The 21950-nt window shown below is 39.2% G+C and overlaps 1 protein-coding gene across 2 annotated transcripts; it reads right to left on the reverse strand.

Annotated features, from left to right (window-relative positions):
* Positions 1-1410: 1410 nt before the first annotated feature.
* LOC110616222 lies at positions 1411-8215 on the reverse strand. 2 transcript variants are annotated; one of them, XR_002488170.2, is made up of 5 exons: positions 7973-8214; positions 6853-7362; positions 3349-3389; positions 2256-3273; positions 1411-2093 (listed from the first exon to the last, which is right to left on the reverse strand). XR_002488170.2 is itself a non-coding variant. In XM_021758570.2 (4 exons), exons 2-4 carry the CDS (start codon positions 7154-7156, stop codon positions 2377-2379), a joined length of 1242 nt encoding a protein of 413 aa, XP_021614262.1. In that variant the 5' UTR covers positions 7157-7362; positions 7973-8215; the 3' UTR covers positions 2129-2376. The 2 variants fall into 2 exon arrangements, 1 of the variants encoding a protein (XP_021614262.1); XM_021758570.2 differs by lacking the exon at positions 1411-2093 and having other exon boundaries at positions 2129-3273; positions 7973-8215.
* Between the last annotated feature and the right edge of the window lie 13735 nt (positions 8216-21950).

Consider the following 21950-nt stretch of genomic DNA (forward strand, 5'->3'; position numbering starts at 1 on the left):
TATATTATTATCTAATGTAATAAATCAGATTTTATATTAAAGTATAATAAAAAATTTAATTATATTATAATGTAGTGTGATACTAAATTTAGCGTTGATTTAGTTTATGATATTTTAGATATTTCGATTAAATATGGATAATGTAACAATAATTATTGATAAGGTTAAAAAAGAAGTTGACAAAGACCAAGAAATATGTGAACAAGACTCTTCCTTTCCTTGTCTATCCTAATCCTTAGTCTTTAATGTTAGGTTTAGAAATTTTGGTTTTTTTTTTTTTTTTCAAATTAAAATTTTTGCCCACTTGTTTCCCAACCTCTTGTGGCTGCAATAAAGAACCCACGTTAAAAAAGAATCATATAAATATCACTTTCATTGAGAAAGCAAATAATAATGATTGTATTTCAAAACCTTTTTTTTTTTCTTTCCTCCTCAAATTTCAGAAGAAAATGGCAAAAATTGAAAGATAATGACAATGGTTAAGCTAGAACGTGGGTAGTGGTAAGGGAAGAATAGACATGTTCCAATTAGGCCCAGTTGTGATATTTGGTCATGGTTTTTGCAGAATATAGAGCATAAATGAAGATCCAAGTTGTGTAATGTTGTGCCTACAATGTGCAGTTGTCTGTGTCTGTGAAGACATGGCACATGACTTTGGACAAAAAGGGAGGGGACAGTCCCCTACTACTTGCTATTTGGTAGCTATCATTTGAGTGATCCAATTTCTGAAATTTGAGTGGCTGTGGAGATTGGATATGAAAATTAGTTATACTTTATTTTCAAGCTGTGATGTAAACCCTTTAGCAGGGAGTAATTTTAGAGTGCAACGGTAATATATGGTAAGATAATGATATTATAACATAGAGTAAAATAAAATAAAATAAAATAAAATAAAATAAAAACGAAATTACCTTTTTTATTTTTTTTTAATATACATGTCCAAATACAAAAAAATTCTAATTGGCACGGATGTATTCTATAATTTCTAGTATAGTAGTACGTATAGGCTTGAATTTTATATATTGAATATCTATTACTTAAATTCATTTATATATATAATTAATTAATTAATTAAATATGACATATATATTTCATACTAATATTTATAATTTTTTATATTTTTTCATTTAAAAAATAAATTTTAAATAGTTTGTAGAAATATTATCAATTTTTAAAATAAAATTATCAGTAAAATATATATTTTTATTAAAAATTATTAATTAAAATATATGAAATTAAACAGAGTTTAATATTATTCAATTAATAATAATTAAATTTGAGGCAAAATCTGACAATTTATGATAAATTTTAATCAGATTTAAGATGAAATCAATTAACATATGATAGATTTAATTAAATTTGAGATAGACTTAGGTATTAAAAATAATAATTGGTTTGGAATTTGGATAGAGTAATATTTGCCATCCCTAGTTTGCACTGTTCCTCCCAAAAGCCAGGATTAAGTAGGTTATACGAGGACAAGGAATTTTAGGAAGATAAAAAATAAACCCACTGTTCTTAACCCTGATTGGACCAGCTTACCACATTTGAGGAATAGTAGGAAGGCCCTTTCATTTTAACATGTAGCCTTTAAACCTTTGAGCTCTACAAGTTGGTAAGAACTCGAGAATTTGCAAAACAAAAAATTGATCCCAGACTGCAAAACGAGGCCTCTTGTTGTCCAATTCCAGTTTTCTCTAGGCCATAATTTTCACAAGGAATCTATCGTCTTCGATATACATCTAACTCCGTTGACGCTCGACCACCCGTTGCTACTCTAACTGAAAAAATCTCAGTAATTTTAAAGACAAGATCATAGTTTCTTGGATGTGCTTTTGTTTTTTTCTTTCACTCTTCCCTACGTTGGGTACATCTGTTCAACAGTTGGATTAAATGATAAATGCTCTACGCCAGATTGAGGATACCCAATTTGCGATGTTCAAGGAACCCATCAATTAAGGCCTGGCAAAATCGTTCGTGCAAGGGCAAGCCTGCACCTCAGATGGCAGTTGAAGCCAGTTTGAGAATCATAACCATGACAAAAGTAGTATCCATCATGATCAAAAACACATTCTAGTCTTCCCTGATCGGATCTGGATTCAACCACTATTTGTTAGCAACAAGCATAGAAGCAATCAAGCAATGAAATTAAAAAATGTGCATCTTTCAGCAAATATGAATGAAATTCTACATAAAATTGCTTCCGCTCTAACATTTCAATAAAAATTTGGAATAAAAGTACTATACAGAATCACCTGGTTGCCCATTCTCATTGCCAACTGCCAGGCATCTATCCAGCTAACATGAGCGAATCAATTAGGAAACTACAAGAGAAGGCAAGGCGTCACTCACAATCCAGACAGCTAAGCAATAATATCATCTCTTCACACTTGGATTAGCCGTTGCATTTGAGCAACCAACTGTTCCAAAATCAACAGACTTTCCATTCAGCAGCTGTGAAGAATACGAGCCACTCTTCATCAGCTTTCCTGGAAATTCCTTTCCAGAGTTCCCCTTCAAAAAAAGATTCTTTCTCATTCGGTTCCTGTTGAGCAGCAACATGGTATTCTGATGGGGTGCATGTAATGCTCCTTCAACAGAATCCCCCTTTGTCACAAAGCCCCAGGGCCTAGATGGTCCAAACTCAGAAGATGGTGTAATACTTGAGAAACGATTCTTCAACCTGGGAAAAACTTGCAGCTCTGGGAATTTTTCCTCATCTGATCTGACACATAGAGGGCAAGGAGGGTCGTTTTTATGTGCCGTGGGTGTTGTCTGCTCCAAACAGTCTGCATGAAAAACATGACAACATGAAAGAACTCCAGCAACCGGCATGTCTCCACTTACAATCTGCCGAGAACTCCATGGGGATCTTTGTGAAAGAAACCTTTCACATAATCCACATTTAAAACTATCAGATGAAATACACAATCGATCTAAATTTTCGGATTCAAATAATCGATCTAAATTTTCGGATTCAAATTGTTCAGAAATATCTGAAAAATCTATGCTACTGCTAGCACTGGTCAAACGGCGGCTATCTCTTCGAAGGGTAGCAGCATCAAACCGTAAAGACCCAGTAGCTGGGGTTGTAGAAGCTTCACTAGTAGCTTGGGTAGGAAAAAATAAAGGGTGGATTGGTTTGGAGAAAAAAGAACGGCGACTGGAAGAGTTACAATGATTGGATGGGCATGACTTGAATGTGGGATCGGACTCACTGCTATCTGAAAAGGATGAAGTAGATCCCCTACTCTCTGGATTTCCAGAAGTTCCCTGCAGAGATATAATCCCATTCAGGAAGTTGAATCATTGCAAGATGATACGTCAACAGCAAACAGAATACATTACCACTATAGAAGGTGCAGAAGGTAATGGCTGCAAAACTTGACCTAAGTGCAGAAGGAAAAAGAACACAGTTAAATTCAGAAAGGGGACAAAATCAACATTAGCAACAAATATAAAAGATACTAATTGTGGGACCTAATTACATACGACTCAAAACAAATAAAATTCCAAATCATTATTGCCCAAATCCACTATTTGTAAAAGATTCAAGAGACTAAACAGACATGTGATGTTCAATTATGGAAAAAAAAGTGTTGCTGCACCCATCAGGATATTCAGGAGATCAGAGAAATGAGACCAGACATGCAGGTTTTTTAGACTGGCCTAGGGCAAATCACCAAGTCTGAACCCAAGGGCAACCAACTTTTTTACTTGTAGTCAAGCAATGGAAACCGCAATTATCTCATACAAGAAACTAAATTTGATAATAGAGAGGATGAATTGTTCAGCTGCACAATATACCATCAAATCTACAAAAAGTTGTATATCTTGCATTAGACATGAGATGTATTCTACAAAAAAAGACAATGACATCCTAATGCATGAGGCTGTCACATACTGGGGCTAAATGTCCCCAGCTCGTCCCACTTCAAGAGAGGCTTATCTTTGTGACTTCAACTCATCACCTCCAAGTCAAAATGGAGCAACCTTATGGATGCACCAAGGGTCCTATTTTAAGGAGTGCAACCAGAGGGAATTCCAGTACATCACTTGTTAAGGGATCACCATACAATTTCTCTTTCTTGTTATAATATTATTTATGTCTTTCATTAATAGTATGCTTAATAGTACATGCTATACTTCAATATTTTATATATATATGATAAAATCAATGAAAATTACATTTATATTGAATACAATCTTTTATCCTATCTTATAATTTAAATTTGATCAACTTTTTTCATAAATAAAATGTAACAAAATATATATTTTATTAATGTTTCCTAATTTAGTGTCTCAATTTTTAAGAATAGGCTTTCTCGGAGTGTCTGCATTGTAAATGTGCTTCATGTCTGGGTTTGTGCTTCATAGTTCAGAATTTAGGAAAACAGATTATCACGGCATAGGGAGGTCACTTCCTCAAAAGTGGAATGGAACGGAAGGCTAAAGAGAACTGAGCAACTAAAATACATGCTGAGGTAATAATCAATTTTGTACTTTAATAATTCAATGCAAGAAGCAAAAGAATACCAATGAGAACTCCTTTGCATTGAGCCCTTCTATTCCACATTAAAATTAATACATCCCAAGGTACAACGAAATAATAAACTTGATATAGATTTGTAACGGAGTCTGCCACAAGTAGGGATGTCAGGCGGGCGGGTTTTCACGGGTACTCGATCCGCCCAAACCCTATTAGGACGGATTTGGGTTTTTACAAAATGGATTTGAGCGGATTCGGGTTTGAAAAATTTTACCCGTCTCGGATTCGGAATTAGATGATCGGATACCCGTTACCTGAACCCGATTAGTATATAACAAAACTAACCCTAACCCTAATCCTTAATTCCTTTTTTTCATTTTTACTTCCCTCTCTCCATCGGCGCCTCTCTCCCCTGCTTCCCTTCCCAATCGACGCCTCTCTCCTCCATTTCACTGACGACTGCCGACGCAGGCCAGTCAGCACCAGCGACGTCTCCTTTCTCTCCCTAGCGATGATAAATATTCTCTCTCCCCAGTCATAGATATCTCTTTCTCTCTTCAGTCGGTAACATCTCCTACAGTCCCACTTCCCAGTCAACGCCTCTCTCCCCCACTTCACTGACGAGTGCCGGCAGCCCAGTCGACACCGACGATGTCTCCTTTCTCTCCCCAGTCGATAAATCTTCTCTCTCCCGATATCTCCTTCTCTCTCTCCAGTGGCCACATCTCCCACTTCTTAGTCGGAGACAACTCTTCCCTCTCCCCGGTCGGCATCGGCGACATCTCCTTCTCTCTCCTCAGTCGGTGACATCTACTCTTTCCCATTGACCTTCTCTCCCCCACTTCACTGACGACTGCTGGAGACAACCCTTGCCTCTCCACAATCGGCGTCGGCGACATCTCCTTTTACTGGAACTCTCTTCAGGTTTGCAATCAAATTTTTTGATAATCAAGACCTTTTATGTGCATGTTGTTAAAGAATTTTTAATTGCTATTAAAGAATTTTAGAATTTATGAACTATTAATTTGATTATTTGGATACTGTCAAAACATCTAATTATTTGCTATTTGATTATTGTTCTCCAATATTTCTACTGCTAGGCATTTCTCCAATATTTCTACTGCTGGGTTGTGCATATCTTAGGTTGATATTTGGGTTGTGCAAATTTTCTAATTAAGGTTTGATATTTGGGTTATAATATCTAAATTTTTAAATTTTTTTTCATTGAATTGAATTTAAAAAAATCGGGTTCAGTCGGGTTCAGGTATTGTATGGGTATTGTTAAACGGATTCGGGACGGATACGGGTAGTAAAATTAAAATACTAAACGGATTTGGGACGGGTTCGGAAATTTTATATATAATCGGGTTCGGGTTTGGGTACTCCCAATTTTACGGTACATCCCTAGCCACAAGCTTTAGCATTATTAATGCTTTAGTCTCTATTAATTAAACATAAGCATTTTAGTCCTTGAAGATTCTATCAATATATAGGGAAGAAACATGACATGACAAGTATGCCTCTTCCTAATCTGCTCCTAATTTTAGATAAAGCCCCATAACTCATTTTCATATCTTCTCTCACAAACTCCCCCTTCTCTCTTATCCTATTTCCTAGAAACCACAAAAGGTAGAGATCAACATGTTATTGCCCTATTCATCTCCTGATTTCCCCACAATATCTTACATCAAATTATACCATAACTGTTAATCAATGCTACAATTTACAAATAAGAAAATCAGAATTGATTAGTAGTACCAGAACTGCTCCACACAACCAATACCAATGATGAAGAGCAGTCATTTAAGCATCAAGAAAATAAAATCACAAAATGAAGAACAACCCCTTTTGCACCTAAATACAAAGCAGAATATTTTCTATGACATATTTGCTGTTGAAGGTTCATCTATCTTGTATGCTGACAATTTATAGATGTTACCTTTCATAAGATTCTCAATAATGCAAACATGAAAAAGGAATGGATTTGATAATCCATCAAAGAATATTACTCCCCTAGAATACATTACACTCTAAAATTCAAGCAAAATATAAAGCAAAACCAAATGTGTAAAAGAAGTAGAAAAGCAAGGAAAATTTTACATCAATGCACCATATGGAAACCATGGAACTGAAGAGGACAAACTTAAAATTCAGGAAAAATATGAGGTTGAATTCAAGGAGTTTTTGATTCTAAATACTATAACGTGCACCCTTCTATATTCTGATCTGAAAAAAAAAATTTAATTACATTTCAAACAACAAGTTCAACGAATATCAAGTAATTTGCAATGAGAACAATATTGGACAGGTTAATGTAAATATCATGAATGGAGGAAATACAAAAAAAAAAAAATTCCATTTACCTCTCCTTGTTGCAGTTTCATAAACATTGGCACTAATTTCCTGCATGACTGGAGGCATCCATTGGGGACCTGAAGAAAGATCAGGACTACTCAAAAGTAGGCCTGCACTACCAGATGCAGAACAGTGATTATTGCCTCTCATCCATCTATATTCCTTCTGGTTTGATGATGTTGAGGACCTAAATAGTGGGGTAGCTTCAGGTGATTCATATGGCAGCTCTTCAGACGGGAAACTAAAATCCCATCTTGATGGGGGTGATGAGAAGTTTGTATTATTTTGCCAGCAACTCTCATGCTGACCCATGGACCAATCCCCACTGGTCGCACTTGAACCATGTGGCCTTGCAGCCACACAACACAGTGAACCCGTTTTAGCTATTTTCTATAAAACTTACCAAAATCAATTGTGTTGGCTTTCAATAAAAGCTACAACAGGTGATTCCACATCTCAAGAAATCATCGATATGCAAGTACTCCAGAATCAAGTACAATCTTCAAGATAGAAGGATACTGCAGAGAAATCTCCATTATTTTACTAAATAACGCACTAGCAAACATCCCCTTATGCAAGCAGGATAAGAATCACTTGATAAAATGTCAATCAACCCAGAAAAAATATTATAAAAAAAAACTCAGCAAGTGAATTAGATATCTTTTTTTTTTTTTTAATCATTCTAAAACTCTCAAGCATTAGCATAGATGGGAATAAAAAAAAAAAAGAATTAAACAAAACCATATAATAGAATGCTACTACATCCATGATCCAACAGCACACTGCATTCCGATTCAAATTTAAGAAAAAAGAAAAATTCCAATGCTTTAAACCATCAATTTTTATTTTTTTTTAAGAAAACATGCAAGAAAATAATAATAAGCAAACTAACAAATTGAGAAAAAGATAAAAATCAAATGCTCCAAACACCAGAAAACTAGAAAATCAAAAGACAACATCAGAAGAGGGGTCTCTACATTCCCTCCCCAAAGCTAAATTTTAGAGTCATATTTAGTGGTTGGCAATCGTGCATTGTACATGGCTCTCAAAATGAAGTACCAAATGAAGAAATAAAAACCCAAACTGAACTGCATTATTAAGAAACAAAAAAACAACAGAAGAACTTACAAGCTTATCTGCACAATGAGACATTGTAGCTAAGATTGATATTAGCTGAAGAGCATAGTACCAGAGAGAGATAGAGAGAGAGAGATAGAGAGATACAGATGCTGGTCAAATGAGAAAAAAACGAGGTACTGAGAAAAATTGCTGTGCTTGGCGACTATTCGGTGAAAGACAGCAATAATTGAAAGTTGAAAGTTCAAACCCTAATGTATCGGTGAAAGGGAAATTATCTTACTTGTTCTTTTTTTTCTAACAAGGAAATTTTATTTAATCGGTTGAAATTTAATTGCACGCTCGCCTTTTGGTGCTGGGCCCTTGCCATTGGATTGCGGTGAGAACTAAAAGATACTCCAAAATAAGTTAATAATCTATTCACATAAATTATATATATATTATTAAAACATAAATCATATGTAAATTTTTTTTGTTAGATTTATTAGCAATTGAGAAAAACTTTTATAAATTACAATCTCACTCAATCCATCCTCTCTTTTTCAAGGGTTCAGAGTTGGTTGCTCTCTTGAACGCTTTTTCACTTTATTTAAATGGAAATTTATTCTTTTCCTTTTCTAAGTGAGGTTGCATTTAGTTTTGTATTTTATTTTATTTTATTTTATTCTATCATCTAACAAATAATCTATACGAGAAAAATAATTGTAAACCTTACTTTATGCAGTTATTTTTATTTTTTTCTTAATATTCCTCCATGACTGCACCATCCAAACTAAAAGTGATACGAAGTACTCTTCTTATTAGTATCGATCAATTTGAAAGTTGTTTCTATCAATCTGATGATGGTTTCTTCAAGTTGATTATAAAAGTTTCATTTCTTTCTTTATATGTTATTAGGGTTTCATCACTTATATACCAATTGAGTAAAGATTCATTTGTATATATTAATTGGTGATTCAAGATCGCAAAATGAGATGTTTAATTTTCTAGCCTAAAAAAAAGGAGGGGTGCACCTTCTCTTTCTCATATATGAGGTTGCATATATTTACTTGAGTTTTTTTTGTTTTTGTTTCTCTTTCTCCATGAAGTGTCGAGTTGCTTAAGATTTTTTTCAAAAAACTTCAGTTTACTTGTATGGTCTTTTATGGCTACTAGTTGGAGATATGTGCCTTGGTAACAGTCGTATTCTTGGATAGCCAACAAATTTAGTGTAAGAGATAGCGGCAAAGGCTTTCTGCAAACTGAATTTGATTTCAAGTAAAATTTTTTATTTATTAACCTAGTCCAGAGTTCTGTTGGACTTAAGATAGTTTTTTAATTATTTTTAACCTTAAAATTTTTCTTGGTTTTACTATCGTATGGATATGTTAATGAATTATTATCTTTTAAAAAATGTTTTTGGAAAGAGTGCAATTGTTTGACTCATTTTTTTCTATTTCTCAAAGCGAACTCCAACATCTAAAGCTAATTATTATTCCTTCTCAGTATTTTTTTTCATATTTATCAATATTATTGGAAGGAAAATAATATTCACTCTGTATTAAAAATACTTTGAGGAGTCTCATATTTATATACAATCCAAGAAAGGAAAAGAACTAACTATATTATTCTAGAATAATCTAAGAACTATACTATTCTGAAAACAATTAAGTTATGTTTCTTGAATAACTGAATTTCTTAATACCCCTCTACAAGCTGGAAAGTGAATATCAAGCATTCCCAGCTTGACCTTTCAATTGAAGAAAATAAGAGATCCAATGATTTAATAAAAATGTCAGTAAGTTGAGTAGTTTTGGAAATAGAAAATAATTTAAGAATACCGGTCTGTACTTTTTCTCGAATAAGATGACAATTCAATTCAATGTATTTTGTGTACTCATGAAAAATAGAATTAGCAGCAATGTAGAGAATACTTTGATTATCACAAAAAACCATCGCAGGGGATTGATATGGAACCTGAAAATCATGAAGCAAATAAGTTAACTATTGTAATTCATAAGTGAGAGCAGCAAGAGCTCTATACTCACCTTCAGAAGATGAATGAGAAACTATATGTTATTTCTTGGATTTTCATGATATTAAAAAAAATCTAAGAAAGATACAAAAGCCAGTCACAGACCTTCGAGTATCAATACATCCAGTACAATCAGAGTCACTAAAACCTTTTAATTGCAGATCAAATGTTGCAAAAAAAAATACCAGAATCTGGACAACTCTTAATATATCTTAAAACCCTGTGCTGCTTGCAAATGAAAATCAGTAGGATATGATAGATACAAACTTAATTGTTGAACAGAATAAATCATATTAGGTCTTATAGTAGTAAGATATAATAATCTGCTAACAAGGCAAAGGTGTACCTTTATCCTTTTAAAGTTTAAGAATATTGCTCATTGGTGTCTGAACAGGTTTGGAGATAAGGTAACCTGCATCAGAAAAAACATCTAAAGCATATTTTCTTTAATTAAGCACAATACCCTTAGAAGATATGGCAATCTCTGATCCAAAAAAAATTTAAAGTTTTTCAAGTCTTTGATTTTGAAGGAGGTGTCAAGAAACTCTTTAATAAGTTGTATTTCTTTCATATCATTGCCAGCAAGGATAATGTCATCCACATAGACTAATAGAGCAGTAAAAGAAGAAGAGTTATGTTTAGTAAGAGAGAATAATATGATTTACTATGAATATAACTAATATCAAGTAAAACAGTAGAAAGTTTGGAGAACCATTGTCTACCAGCTTGCCTTAAGCCATATAAAGACTTGAGAAGCTTGCAGACTTTATTAGGTGTAGTGGTATGAAAACTAGGAGGCAAAATCATATAAACTTTCTCATTAAGATGTCCATGTAGGAAATCACTACTAACATCCAATTGTTGAAGATGCTAATTACATACAACAGCTAAAGCAAGTAAAAGTCTAATAGTAGTCATTTTAGCCATAGATGAAAAGTGTCAAAGAAATCAATACCTTCTGTTTGGGTATAACCTTTATCTATAAGTCGAGCCTTGTATCTTTCAATAGTTCCATAAGCTTTGAGTTTGATTTTATAAAACCATCTGCAACTAATAGGTTCTTTGCCTGGTGGTAAATCAGTGAGAATCTAAGTTTTATTTTGCTCAAGAGCAAGAATTTCAGCTTGCATAGCTTCTCTCCTACAAGAGAGATTTAAATAAATAACAATGATAATCCTTCAAGTAAGTAGTAGCAGTTTTATTTCAAGCGGACTTCCTGAGAATACCAAGAATTAACTGGTGAGCAACAAAAGCATGCTCAGAAGAAGAGGGAGACTAATAAGAGAAATAATCAAAATTAGAAATAGTGCAATCTTGAGGTAAAACAAGATTAGTCCGAGAGGAAGGACCAGAAGTGTGTTTGTCATAAGAAAAAGTATATTCATAAAACATTACATTTCTAGAGAAAAAAATTTCTCTGGTGGACAAGTCAAACAATACAAAGCCTTTAACACCAGCCTTATATCCCAAAAAATACACTTTCTTATTCTACGATCAAATTTTGTCCTAGTTGCAGCAAGAGTAGCAGCAAAATATAAAGAAAAAAAAAACTTTTAAAGAAGACAAATCAGGAATAAAACCATGAAACAAGTCACAAGGAAATTTATTTTCAAGCAAAGGTGTAAGCAATCTATTAATGAGAAAAACAGAATGTACAATAACATAAGATCAAAACATCTCCGTTAATTGAGTTTAAAAAAGTAAAGTTCTATCCACATTTAAGATATGTTGATGCTTTCTTTCAACTATAGAATTTTGTTGTGCAGTTTCCACATAACTAGTTTGATAAACAATACCTTTTAAAGCAAAAAACTAAGTCATAGCAAATTCAAGACCATTATCACTTCTGAGAATTTTAAGTTTTGTTTTAAATTGTGTCTCAATGAGATTGACAAAAGACTGAATTAAAAAGGAAGTTTCATATTTATGCTTCATTAAGAAAATCCAAGTATGCCTAGAAAAATCATCTACAATGGTTAAATATCTATGTCCATGAATAAAAAGAACCTTAAAAAGTCCCCAAATATCATCATGAATCAAATCAAATAGGGCAAAGGACTTGGATTTATTTATGAGAAAGAGCAATATTTTCTGTTTAGCATAATGACAAGTATCACAAATTTTATTATTCAAAGAAATCACATAAGAGTGTGTATTTCAAACAAAATGCATAATATCATAGAAAGGTGTCCTAATCTAAAATGCCATATATCAAAAGATATATTATAACATTTTTCAGCAAAATATATATTGTAACAGCCCGGAAACCGAACTGCTACCGGCACTAGGATCCAGATCGACTTAAGATCGCCGGGACCCGTAGTAAGCCTGCTATACTGTCTGTGTACCTGTGAAATCCCATACATGATCATACATTTTCTGTCAAACCATTAAAACTTTTCTTTCCTCCAGGGCTTAACCTGTGCATGCACTCTTTCTGGTCTATCAACTCATAATGTTAAGCCTGGTTTTCTCATATTCATTAACAATAAAAGAAACATACATAAACTGATCATGTGTCTACAACAAAGGATTACAACTCTTATAAGTCAAGCACAAAGCTACACACTATACATTATCTCTTTACATGAACATGTCCACACTAGCTATTACATAACTCTGCTTCTTGCACACCCTGCTGGACTCCCTCTGGACTCTGAACCTGCAAACCTGGGGGATAGTGGAGAGGGATTGTAACGACCCGAAAATCGAACTGCTACCGGCGCTAGGATCCAGATCGGCTTAAGGCCGCCGGGACCCGTAGCAAGCCTGACATCTAATCTGTAAATCTGTATAATCCCATACATGATCAACAACATACATAAAAATTAAAACTTTTCTTTCCATATACATCAACCAAACTCAACCTGCATAAACATTAACATAACATTGATCCCTCTGTGGGATCTCATCAGTGCCCCCAAAGGGGTGACATAACATATGCTGAGTTGGTTTACATAAACATCATAAAAATCTCTAAGATCATGTATTAAAAGGGATACAACAATCTATGGTCAAGCACACCTCTAACATCCATATACATCATTACATAACTACATTTTACTTTTACATTACATCGTACTACGATTTGTCATGTCCACATTCTATCTATTACACAACCAGCTTTACTCTAACCGACCTCCTCTTCTATCCTGTACCTGCAAGCCTGGGGAATTTGGGAGAGGGGTGAGCTACTAGAGCCCAGTGAGCAGAATAGTAAAGCATTTAAATCATATGATAACATGAAATACATCACATCACAACTAATCATATCAAGGATGAACTTGTCACCATTTAGCCCTCTACATAATCCAATTATGCCAGGGGCGTAGTGCAGGCCACACCTGGTCTTTCTCTTATACATAACATAACATAACATACATAATCCATGATGCCGGGGGCGTAGAGCAGGCCACATCCGGTCTTTCTCTTACATAGTGCCAGGGGCGTAGTGCAGGCCACACCTGGACTTCCATATCATATCATCATGTCATAACATATGAGGGCTAATGGATCATTCAACATTCATCCACATCAACAACATATTATGCAATGCAACATATTCGTGATTTCTAATGCAAGCATCCTAGAATATCACATGGCATCCGTGATGCATGAACATGCTCAAAACTGATTTATTTAAAAGCATAAGAGTTATTCCACTCACCTCAGGCTAGCTCTGACACTGATTGAAGCAGCTGACTCACTGCTGGGGTCCTCGGTTCCTCGGGTCCGAACCTACACAGGTGGACTCAAATGAGGGACCAACATACTATAACATGACTCTGAAAACATCCCCCAAAAACCCCCTAAAACATCTCAAAACATCCATGCAAGAACATGCAAAGGAAGGCTGGACAGGGCACTTTCGGCGGCAGGTTCGGCGGTCGAAAGTCCCTCCAGAGCCGAAAGTCAGGCAGGTTCGGCGGCACCTTCGGCGGCCGAAACTCCCAGACAGAGGCGAAACTCATGCATGTTCGGCGGCACTTTTGGCGGCCGAAACTCCCAGACAGAGACGAAAGTCTCCTTTCGGGGGCAAGCTTCGGCAGCCGAAGGCTGCCTCCACAAGGGGGTTCGGCGGCCGAAAGTCCCTTCGGCTGCCGAACCTGGTTTCTCCCAAAGGGCATAAACTTGGTTCAAACATGCACAAATGTCTCCAAACTCAAACCATCATGCATTTAGCTCAACCAAAACATGTATACAAGCTCCTAGGGGTCTCAAACTACCTTAAACCCCAACTACAACACATCAAACACACATTACAAGCCACATTGTTCATGAACATACATTTATACCCATAAACATAACTAAAACCTAAACATGCATTCTACCCCCATGAACTTCATAAAACTTACTTAAAACATAATGTAAGCTAGAGATCGACTCTTACCTCTTGAAGATCGAGAGTAGAGGCGACCAAACTTGGGGTTGGGAGAGATTTGAGTTCTTGAACCTCAAAGCTCCAAAACTTTGCTCAAAAGCTCAAATCTTCAAAACAAAGTTAAAACAAGTGAAAAACTTGAAAGATCTAGAGGAAAAACATCAAAGATCGGTGAGGGGCGGCGGAGAGCTCACCTTGGCCGAAAATGGGGAAAAGCTCGCCCGTTTTCGGCTAAGGGACCCTTTTATAGTGGCTGTCCAGGCCACGTTCGGGGGCCGAATGTGCCTCCGCATGCATGCCATGTTCGGCAGCCGAACTTGAGGTTCGGCGGCTGAACCTGGACTTCCCTCACTTATGCTTTCGGGGGCCTAAAGCACACCCGCAACGCATGCATGTTCGGCGGCCGAACATGGAGTTTCGGCGGCCGAACTTGAGCTTTCCTCCAAGGTTGTTTTTATTCAAAAACTCATTTCCTTTTTACTTAAAATCATCAAAAACATTAAAACATTTCATAAAAACATGATCTTACCTCTTCTAGAGGTTTCGGACATTCGAGATTCCACCGGACGGTAGGAATTCCGATACCGGAGTCTAGCCGGGTATTACATTCTCCCCCCCTTAAGAACATTCGTCCCCGAATGTTCCTCAACTAGCACATAGCATGGCATACAACATATCATACACATAAAACACATGAAACATATAGGAAACTAACCTTAGAAAAGATAAGGGTATTGCTGGAGCATGGACTCCCGTGTCTCCCAAGTGCACTCTTCCATATTGTGGTGGTTCCATAGGACTTTCACCATCGGGATTTCCTTGTTTCTTAGCTTTCTGATCTGGGTGTCTATGATCCGCACTGGCTGCTCAACATAGGTGAGATCCTCTTGGATCTCCACATCAGGCTCACTAAGAACCTTGCCCGGATCTGACACAAATTTCCTCAACATTGAAACATGGAAAACCGGATGGATTGTTGCCATTGAAGCAGGCAAATCTAGCTTGTACGACACATTCCCAATCTTCTGCAAGATTTCGAAGGGTCCGATGTATCGTGGGGCTAGTTTACCTTTCTTCCCAAAGCGAACCACTTCTTTCATTGGAGACACCTTGAGCAATACCAGATCCCCCTCCTGAAACTCTACCTGTCTTCTGCGGATGTCTGCATAACTCTTCTGTCTGCTTGCAGCAGTCTTGATTCTCTCTCTGATTATGGGTACCACCCTGCTGGTGATCTCTACTAGCTCAGGCCCTGCCAAGGCCTTTTCTCCAACTTCCTCCCAGCAAACAGGTGACCTGCACTTCCTCCCATATAAAGCTTCATATGGAGCCATCCCGATGCTAGCATGATGGCTGTTATTGTAGGCAAACTCCACCAAAGGTAGATGCTGCCTCCAAGAACCGCCAAAGTCCAGCACACACATTCTAAGCATATCCTCGATAGTCTAGATGGTCCTTTCGGACTGTCCGTCCGTCTGGGGATGGAAGGCAGTACTGAAATCCAATCTAGTACCCATGGCATTCTGCAGACTCTGCCAAAACCTGGAGGTGAACTGGGGCCCTCTATCCGACACTATCGAAACCGGAACCCCATGCAGCCTGACGATCTCATCCACATATACCTGCGCCAACTTGTCCACAGAGTAGCCACTCCTGACAGGGATGAAGTGAGCAGATTTGGTGAGTCTGTCCACAATCACCCATATGGAGTCCAATCTGTTGGACGCTGCCGGTAACCCCACTACGAAGTCCATAGCTATATTCTCCCATTTCCACTCTGGAATAGGTAGCGGGTTAAGCATTCCAGCCGGCTTCTGATGTTCCAGCTTCACCCTCTGACACACTTCGCAGGCTGACACAAACTGTGCCACTTCTTTCTTCATTGCTGGCCACCAATAAGCTTTCTTCAAATCTTGATACATCTTGGTGGCTCTAGGGTGAACGCTGTATCTTGCATTATAAGCCTCCCTCATAATGTCTCCTTTTAGCCCTATGTCATCTGGTACACACAATCGACTCCCGTAGCGGAGGATCCCCTTACTGTCAAATCTGAACTCACTGTCCTTGCCTGACTGAACAGTCCTGGCAATCTTCACTAACTCTGGGTCCTCATGCTGTTTCTGAGCCACTTGCTCCAGAAACACAGGTGTCACTCTCATCTGGGCCACTAAAGCACCGGTACCAGACAACTCCAACTGTAGACCTTCATCAATGAGTTTGAAAAACTCCTTCACCACTGGTCTTCTCTCTGCCGTGATGTGGGATAGACTACCTAGTGACTTCCGGCTTAGGGCGTCTGCCACGACATTCGCCTTACCCGGAAGATACTGAATCTTGCAATTATAGTCACTCAGCAGTTCTACCCATCTCCTCTGTCTCAAGTTCAAATCTCTTTGACTCAGGATGTACTGCAGGCTTTTATGATCTGTGAAGATCTCACATTTTACCCCATAGAGGTAGTGCCTCCACATCTTGAGTGCAAAGATTACTGCTGCCATCTTAAGGTCATGTGTGGGGTAATTCAACTCATGCTTCTTCAGCTGCCTAGAAGCATAAGCAATCACCCTCTCATTCTGCATTAGTACACAACCCAGTCCCACACGGGACGCATCACAAAAGACTGTAAAGTCCTCATCACTAGATGGCAGAGCTAAAACTGGTGCTGAAGTCAACCTCTTCTTAAGCTCTTCGAAACTCTCTTCGCACTGGTCGGTCCACAGAAACTTCTGATTCTTCCTGGTTAGTCTGGTCAGAGGAGCTGCTATTTTCGAGAAGTCCTGAACGAACCTCCTGTAGTAACCTGCCAAACCCAATAAACTTCTAATCTCTGTCACTGAAGTGGGTCTAGGCCAGTTAGCCACAGTTTCTGTCTTCTTGGGGTCCACCTCTATCCCATTCTCTGACACTACATGCCCCAAGAACGAAATGCTCCTCAGCCAGAACTCACACTTAGAGAACTTGGCATACAAGCCATGTTCCCTCAAGGTCTACAAAACCAACCGCAGATGATGGGCATGCTCCTCTGCATTCCTGGAATACACCAAGATATCATCTATGAAGACAATAACAAAGTGATCCAGGTATTGGCTAAACACTCTGTTCATGAGATCCATGAATGCTGCAGGGGCGTTGGTTAACCCGAACGGCATTACAAGGAACTCAAAATGCCCATATCTGGTCCTGAAAGCTGTCTTTGGCACATCCTCATCTCTGATCCTCAGCTGATGGTACCCAGATCTCAGATCTATTTTGGAGAAACAACCCGCTCCTGCTAGCTGGTCGAATAGATCGTCGATCCTTGGCAAAGGGTACTTGTTCTTGGTAGTGACTTTGTTCAACTGTCTATAGTCGATACAAAGTCTAAGGGATCCATCCTTCTTTCTGACAAACAAAACTGGAGCACCCCAGGGTGAGGTACTTGGTCGGATGAAGCCCTTGTCTACCAGCTCTTGCAACTGTTCTTTCAATTCCTTCAACTCGGCTGGAGCCATCCTGTAGGGAGGGATAGAGATCGGTCGGGTTCCAGGCATTAATTCTATCTCGAACTCTATCTCCCTAGCAGGTGGTAAACCTGGCAACTCGTCTGGGAAGACGTCTAGAAACCCTTTAACCACTGGCACCGAGGCGGGCTCTCTAACCTGACTGCTAAGCTCTCTCACATGAGCCAAATACCCCTGACATCCCCTCCTAAGCAACCTACGAGCCTGAAGAGCTGATATCAGACCTCTAGGTGTACCCCTTCTGTCTCCTCTGAAGACAACCTTTGACCCATCCTGACCTCTGAACCTGACTACCTTGTCCCTGCAGTCCAAGGTAGCACCATGGGTAGATAACCAGTCCATCCCTAGAATGACGTCAAAATCTGTCAAGTCTAGAACCACAAGGTCGGCGGACAAGCATCTTCCCTCAACAAACACAGGACTACACTGGCAGACTGACTCTGCCACTGATGGATCACACTTGGGTCCACTGACCCAGAGAGGACACTCTAACTCAGAGATCATCAACCCTAACCTCTGGACGGCTCTCAGTGCAACAAAAGAATGAGATGCACCAGGGTCCATCAAGGCATACACATCTGAACAACCAATGACTAAGTTACCTGCCACCACGGTGTTAGATGTATCTGCCTCCTGCTGAGTCATCGTGAAGATCCGTGCTGGAGCTGATGGACCTTCACCTCTGAAACCCGCTGAAGAAGAGGCTGCCCCTCTCCCTCTGCCTCTGCCACTGGCCTGAGTCATGGCTGGAGCTGCTGGCTGTGCTACACTACCTGAAGCTGTCTGCTGGGACTGTGCCATCGGGGCTGCTCTTGGACATTCTCGAGACATATGCCCCTCCTGACCACATCTGTAACAGGCCGTCGTCCCAAACCGACATACTCCTCTGTGTGGCTTACCACACCTTGCACAAACTGCATTATCAGCACCAGAGCTTGAGCCACTCCCTAGTCCCAGACTGGACTTAACCTTGTTCCAGAACTTATTCTTCTTAGACTTCCTGGGACCTCTGTCCCACTTCTTGCTACCTGAGGTTGCTGCACTCATTGAAGAAGAGCCTGGGGTCTTAGAACCAGAAGGCTGTGCCACTGACTGTTTAACTGACCCTTGAACGATGGCACTGGCCTCCATTTTCCGAGCCATATCCACTATGGCATGGAAGCTCTCCCTATCTGCTGACCGGATCAAGGAGGAATATCTGGAGTGGAGTTTCATGATATACCTCCTTGACCTTTTCTGATCTGAGTCAAGGCTTTGCCCTGCAAAAGGCAACAGCTCCAAAAATCTATCTGTGAACTCCTCTACACCCATCTCATCAGTCTGCCTCAACTGCTCAAACCCTATCATCTTCAGCTCCCTTGAACTATCTGGGAAAGCCCATCCTGCAAACTCGTTTGCAAACTCTTCCCAAGACATGCTATCCACTTTCGGGTTCACATAATTCTTGAACCACTCTCGTGCCTTCTTGCACTTAAGTGTGAACCCAGCCATCTGAATGGCTCTACAATCATCAGCCCCAATCTCATTTGTGATCACTTTAACCCTTTCAAGATACACAAATGGATCATCCCCCTTTTCATACTGAGGAGCACCCAACTTCATGTAGTCATTCATCTTAACCTTGCTCCCACTGGCTGAGCTAGGTCTAGATGGCTGAGCAACTGGGGCTGCTGGTTCTGTAGGTGGTGGAGGTGGTGCAACATTTTCTGAGGTAGGGTCTGCTGGATTCGGATAGTAGGGTGGAGGTGGATACATTGGGTATTGTGAATATGGTGGATAATAAGGTGGGTATGGCATCTGTGTGGGATAAGGGCTAAAGCTGTGGTAGTCTGATGTGCCTCCCATCGAATACCCAGGGTTTTGTGAGAAGGGTGGGTAGTAAGGTGGCTGAACAAATCCCGAGGCCTGAGTGCCTCCTTGGGATTCTCCCATTCCTTCTTCTGACATACTGACTCCCAGACTGCCATCCCTCCTCTGCTCTACATCCATCTCATCCCCCATGTCCTCTGACGCTCCTCCCTGAACTGTTCCTCTGACTGATCTGCTTCTTCCCAGATCCAAAGACCTTCTAGGGTCTCTTACTGCTCTTTCTCTACTAGACCTACTAGACATTGCCCTAGGCAATGCTGGAGGACGGGCGCTCGTGCCCTCATCCTCAGGTGGTACTCCAGTCAATCTTGCTGATCAACGAGTTCCTCTCATCCTGTTTTCTGAAAAACAGTACACATCACATAAACATTAGCATCATATGGTTCATGTGGGCACACATGAACCCGCATCACACATCATAGCATATCATTCATATCATAGCATTTCACATCATCATGTAAGACAGGACTACACATCCTATCCTAGTGGACATGATCTTTCCTACTGTGCTTGACCTTCTATAACATCTATGAGCCCGACACTCTAGGTCAGACCATATGAACCTAGGGCTCTGATACCATTATGTAACGACTCGAAAATCGGACCGCTACCGGCGCTAGGATCCAGATCGGCTTAAGGCCGCCGCGACCCGTAGCAAGCCTGACATCTAATCTGTAAACCTGTATAATCCCATACATGATCAACAACATACATAAAAATTAAAACTTTTCTTTCCATATACATCAACCAAACTCAATCTGCATAAACATTAACATAACATTGATCCCTCTGTGGGATCTCATCAGTGCCCCCAAAGGGGTGACATAACATATGCTGAGTTGGTTTACATAAACATCATAAAAATCTCTAAGATCATGTATTAAAAGGGATACAATAATCTATGGTCAAGCACACCTCTAACATCCATATACATCATTACATAACTACATTTTACTTTTACATTACATCGTACTACGATTTGTCATGTCCGCATTCTATCTATTACACAACCAGCTTTACTCTAACCGACCTCCTCTTCTATCCTGTACCTGTAAGCCTGGGGAATTTGGGAGAGGGGTGAGCTACTAGAGCCCAGTGAGCAGAATAGTAAAGCATTTAAATCATATGATAACATGAAATGCATCACATCACAACTAATCATATCAAGGATGAACTTGTCACCATTTAGCCCTCTACATAATCCAATTATGCCAGGGGCGTAGTGCAGGCCACACCTGGTCTTTCTCTTATACATAACATAACATAACATACATAATCCATGATGCCGGGGGCGTAGAGCAGGCCACATCCGGTCTTTCTCTTACATAGTGCCAGGGGCGTAGTGCAGGCCACACCTGCACTTCCATATCATATCATCATGTCATAACTGTAATACCCGGCTAGACTCCGGTATCGGAATCCCTACCGTCCGGTGGGATCTCGGATGTCGGAAACCTCTAGAAGGGTAAAATCATGTTTTTGTGAAATATTTTCATGTTTTTAATGGTTTTGAGTATGAAATTGAATGAGTTTTTACAAGAAAAGTCTTTGGAGGAAAACCCAGGTTCGGCCGCCGAAAGTCAAGTTCGGCCGCCGAACATGCATGCGTTTTGGAGGCACGTTAGGCCCCCGAAAGCATGAGTGCGGGAAGTAAAGGTTCGGCCGCCGAAAGTCAAGTTCGACCGCGGAACATTGCATGGATGCGGAGGCACATTCGGCCCCCGAACGTGGTCTGGCCAGCCACTATAAAAGGGTCCCTTAGCCGAAAATGGGCGAGCTTTTTCTCCCCATTTCGGCCAAGGTGAGCATTCCGCCATCCTTCCCCAATCTTGAGTTTTTCCTTCCTTTTTCCATGATCTTTACAAGTTTATAACTTTGGTTTTGAAGATCTTTGAGCTTAGAACGAGTTTTGGAGCTTGGAGACCAAAAGTTGGAACTTCTCCCATCTCCAAGTTTAGATCTCCTCAACCCTCGATCTTCAAGAGGTAAGAGCCGATCTTAAGCTCCTTATGAGTTTTAAATAAGTTTTATGCAAGATCTATGGGTAGAAATGCATGTTAGGTTATATGTTGATGTTATGGGTATATATTGATGTTTTGAACAATGTAGCTTGTTTGTGTGTGATTAAAGTGTTGTAGATGGGGTATATGTATGTTTGAGGCCCCTAGGAACTTGTATGCATGTTTTGGTTGAGATATATGCATGATTTATGGTTTTGGGAGGCAGGAGGTTCATTTGAACCAAGTTTCTGCCTGTTTGGCAGAA

The sequence above is a fragment of the Manihot esculenta genome, chromosome 5, assembly GCF_001659605.2.
Source record: "Manihot esculenta cultivar AM560-2 chromosome 5, M.esculenta_v8, whole genome shotgun sequence".
Classification (NCBI taxonomy): domain Eukaryota; kingdom Viridiplantae; phylum Streptophyta; class Magnoliopsida; order Malpighiales; family Euphorbiaceae; genus Manihot; species Manihot esculenta.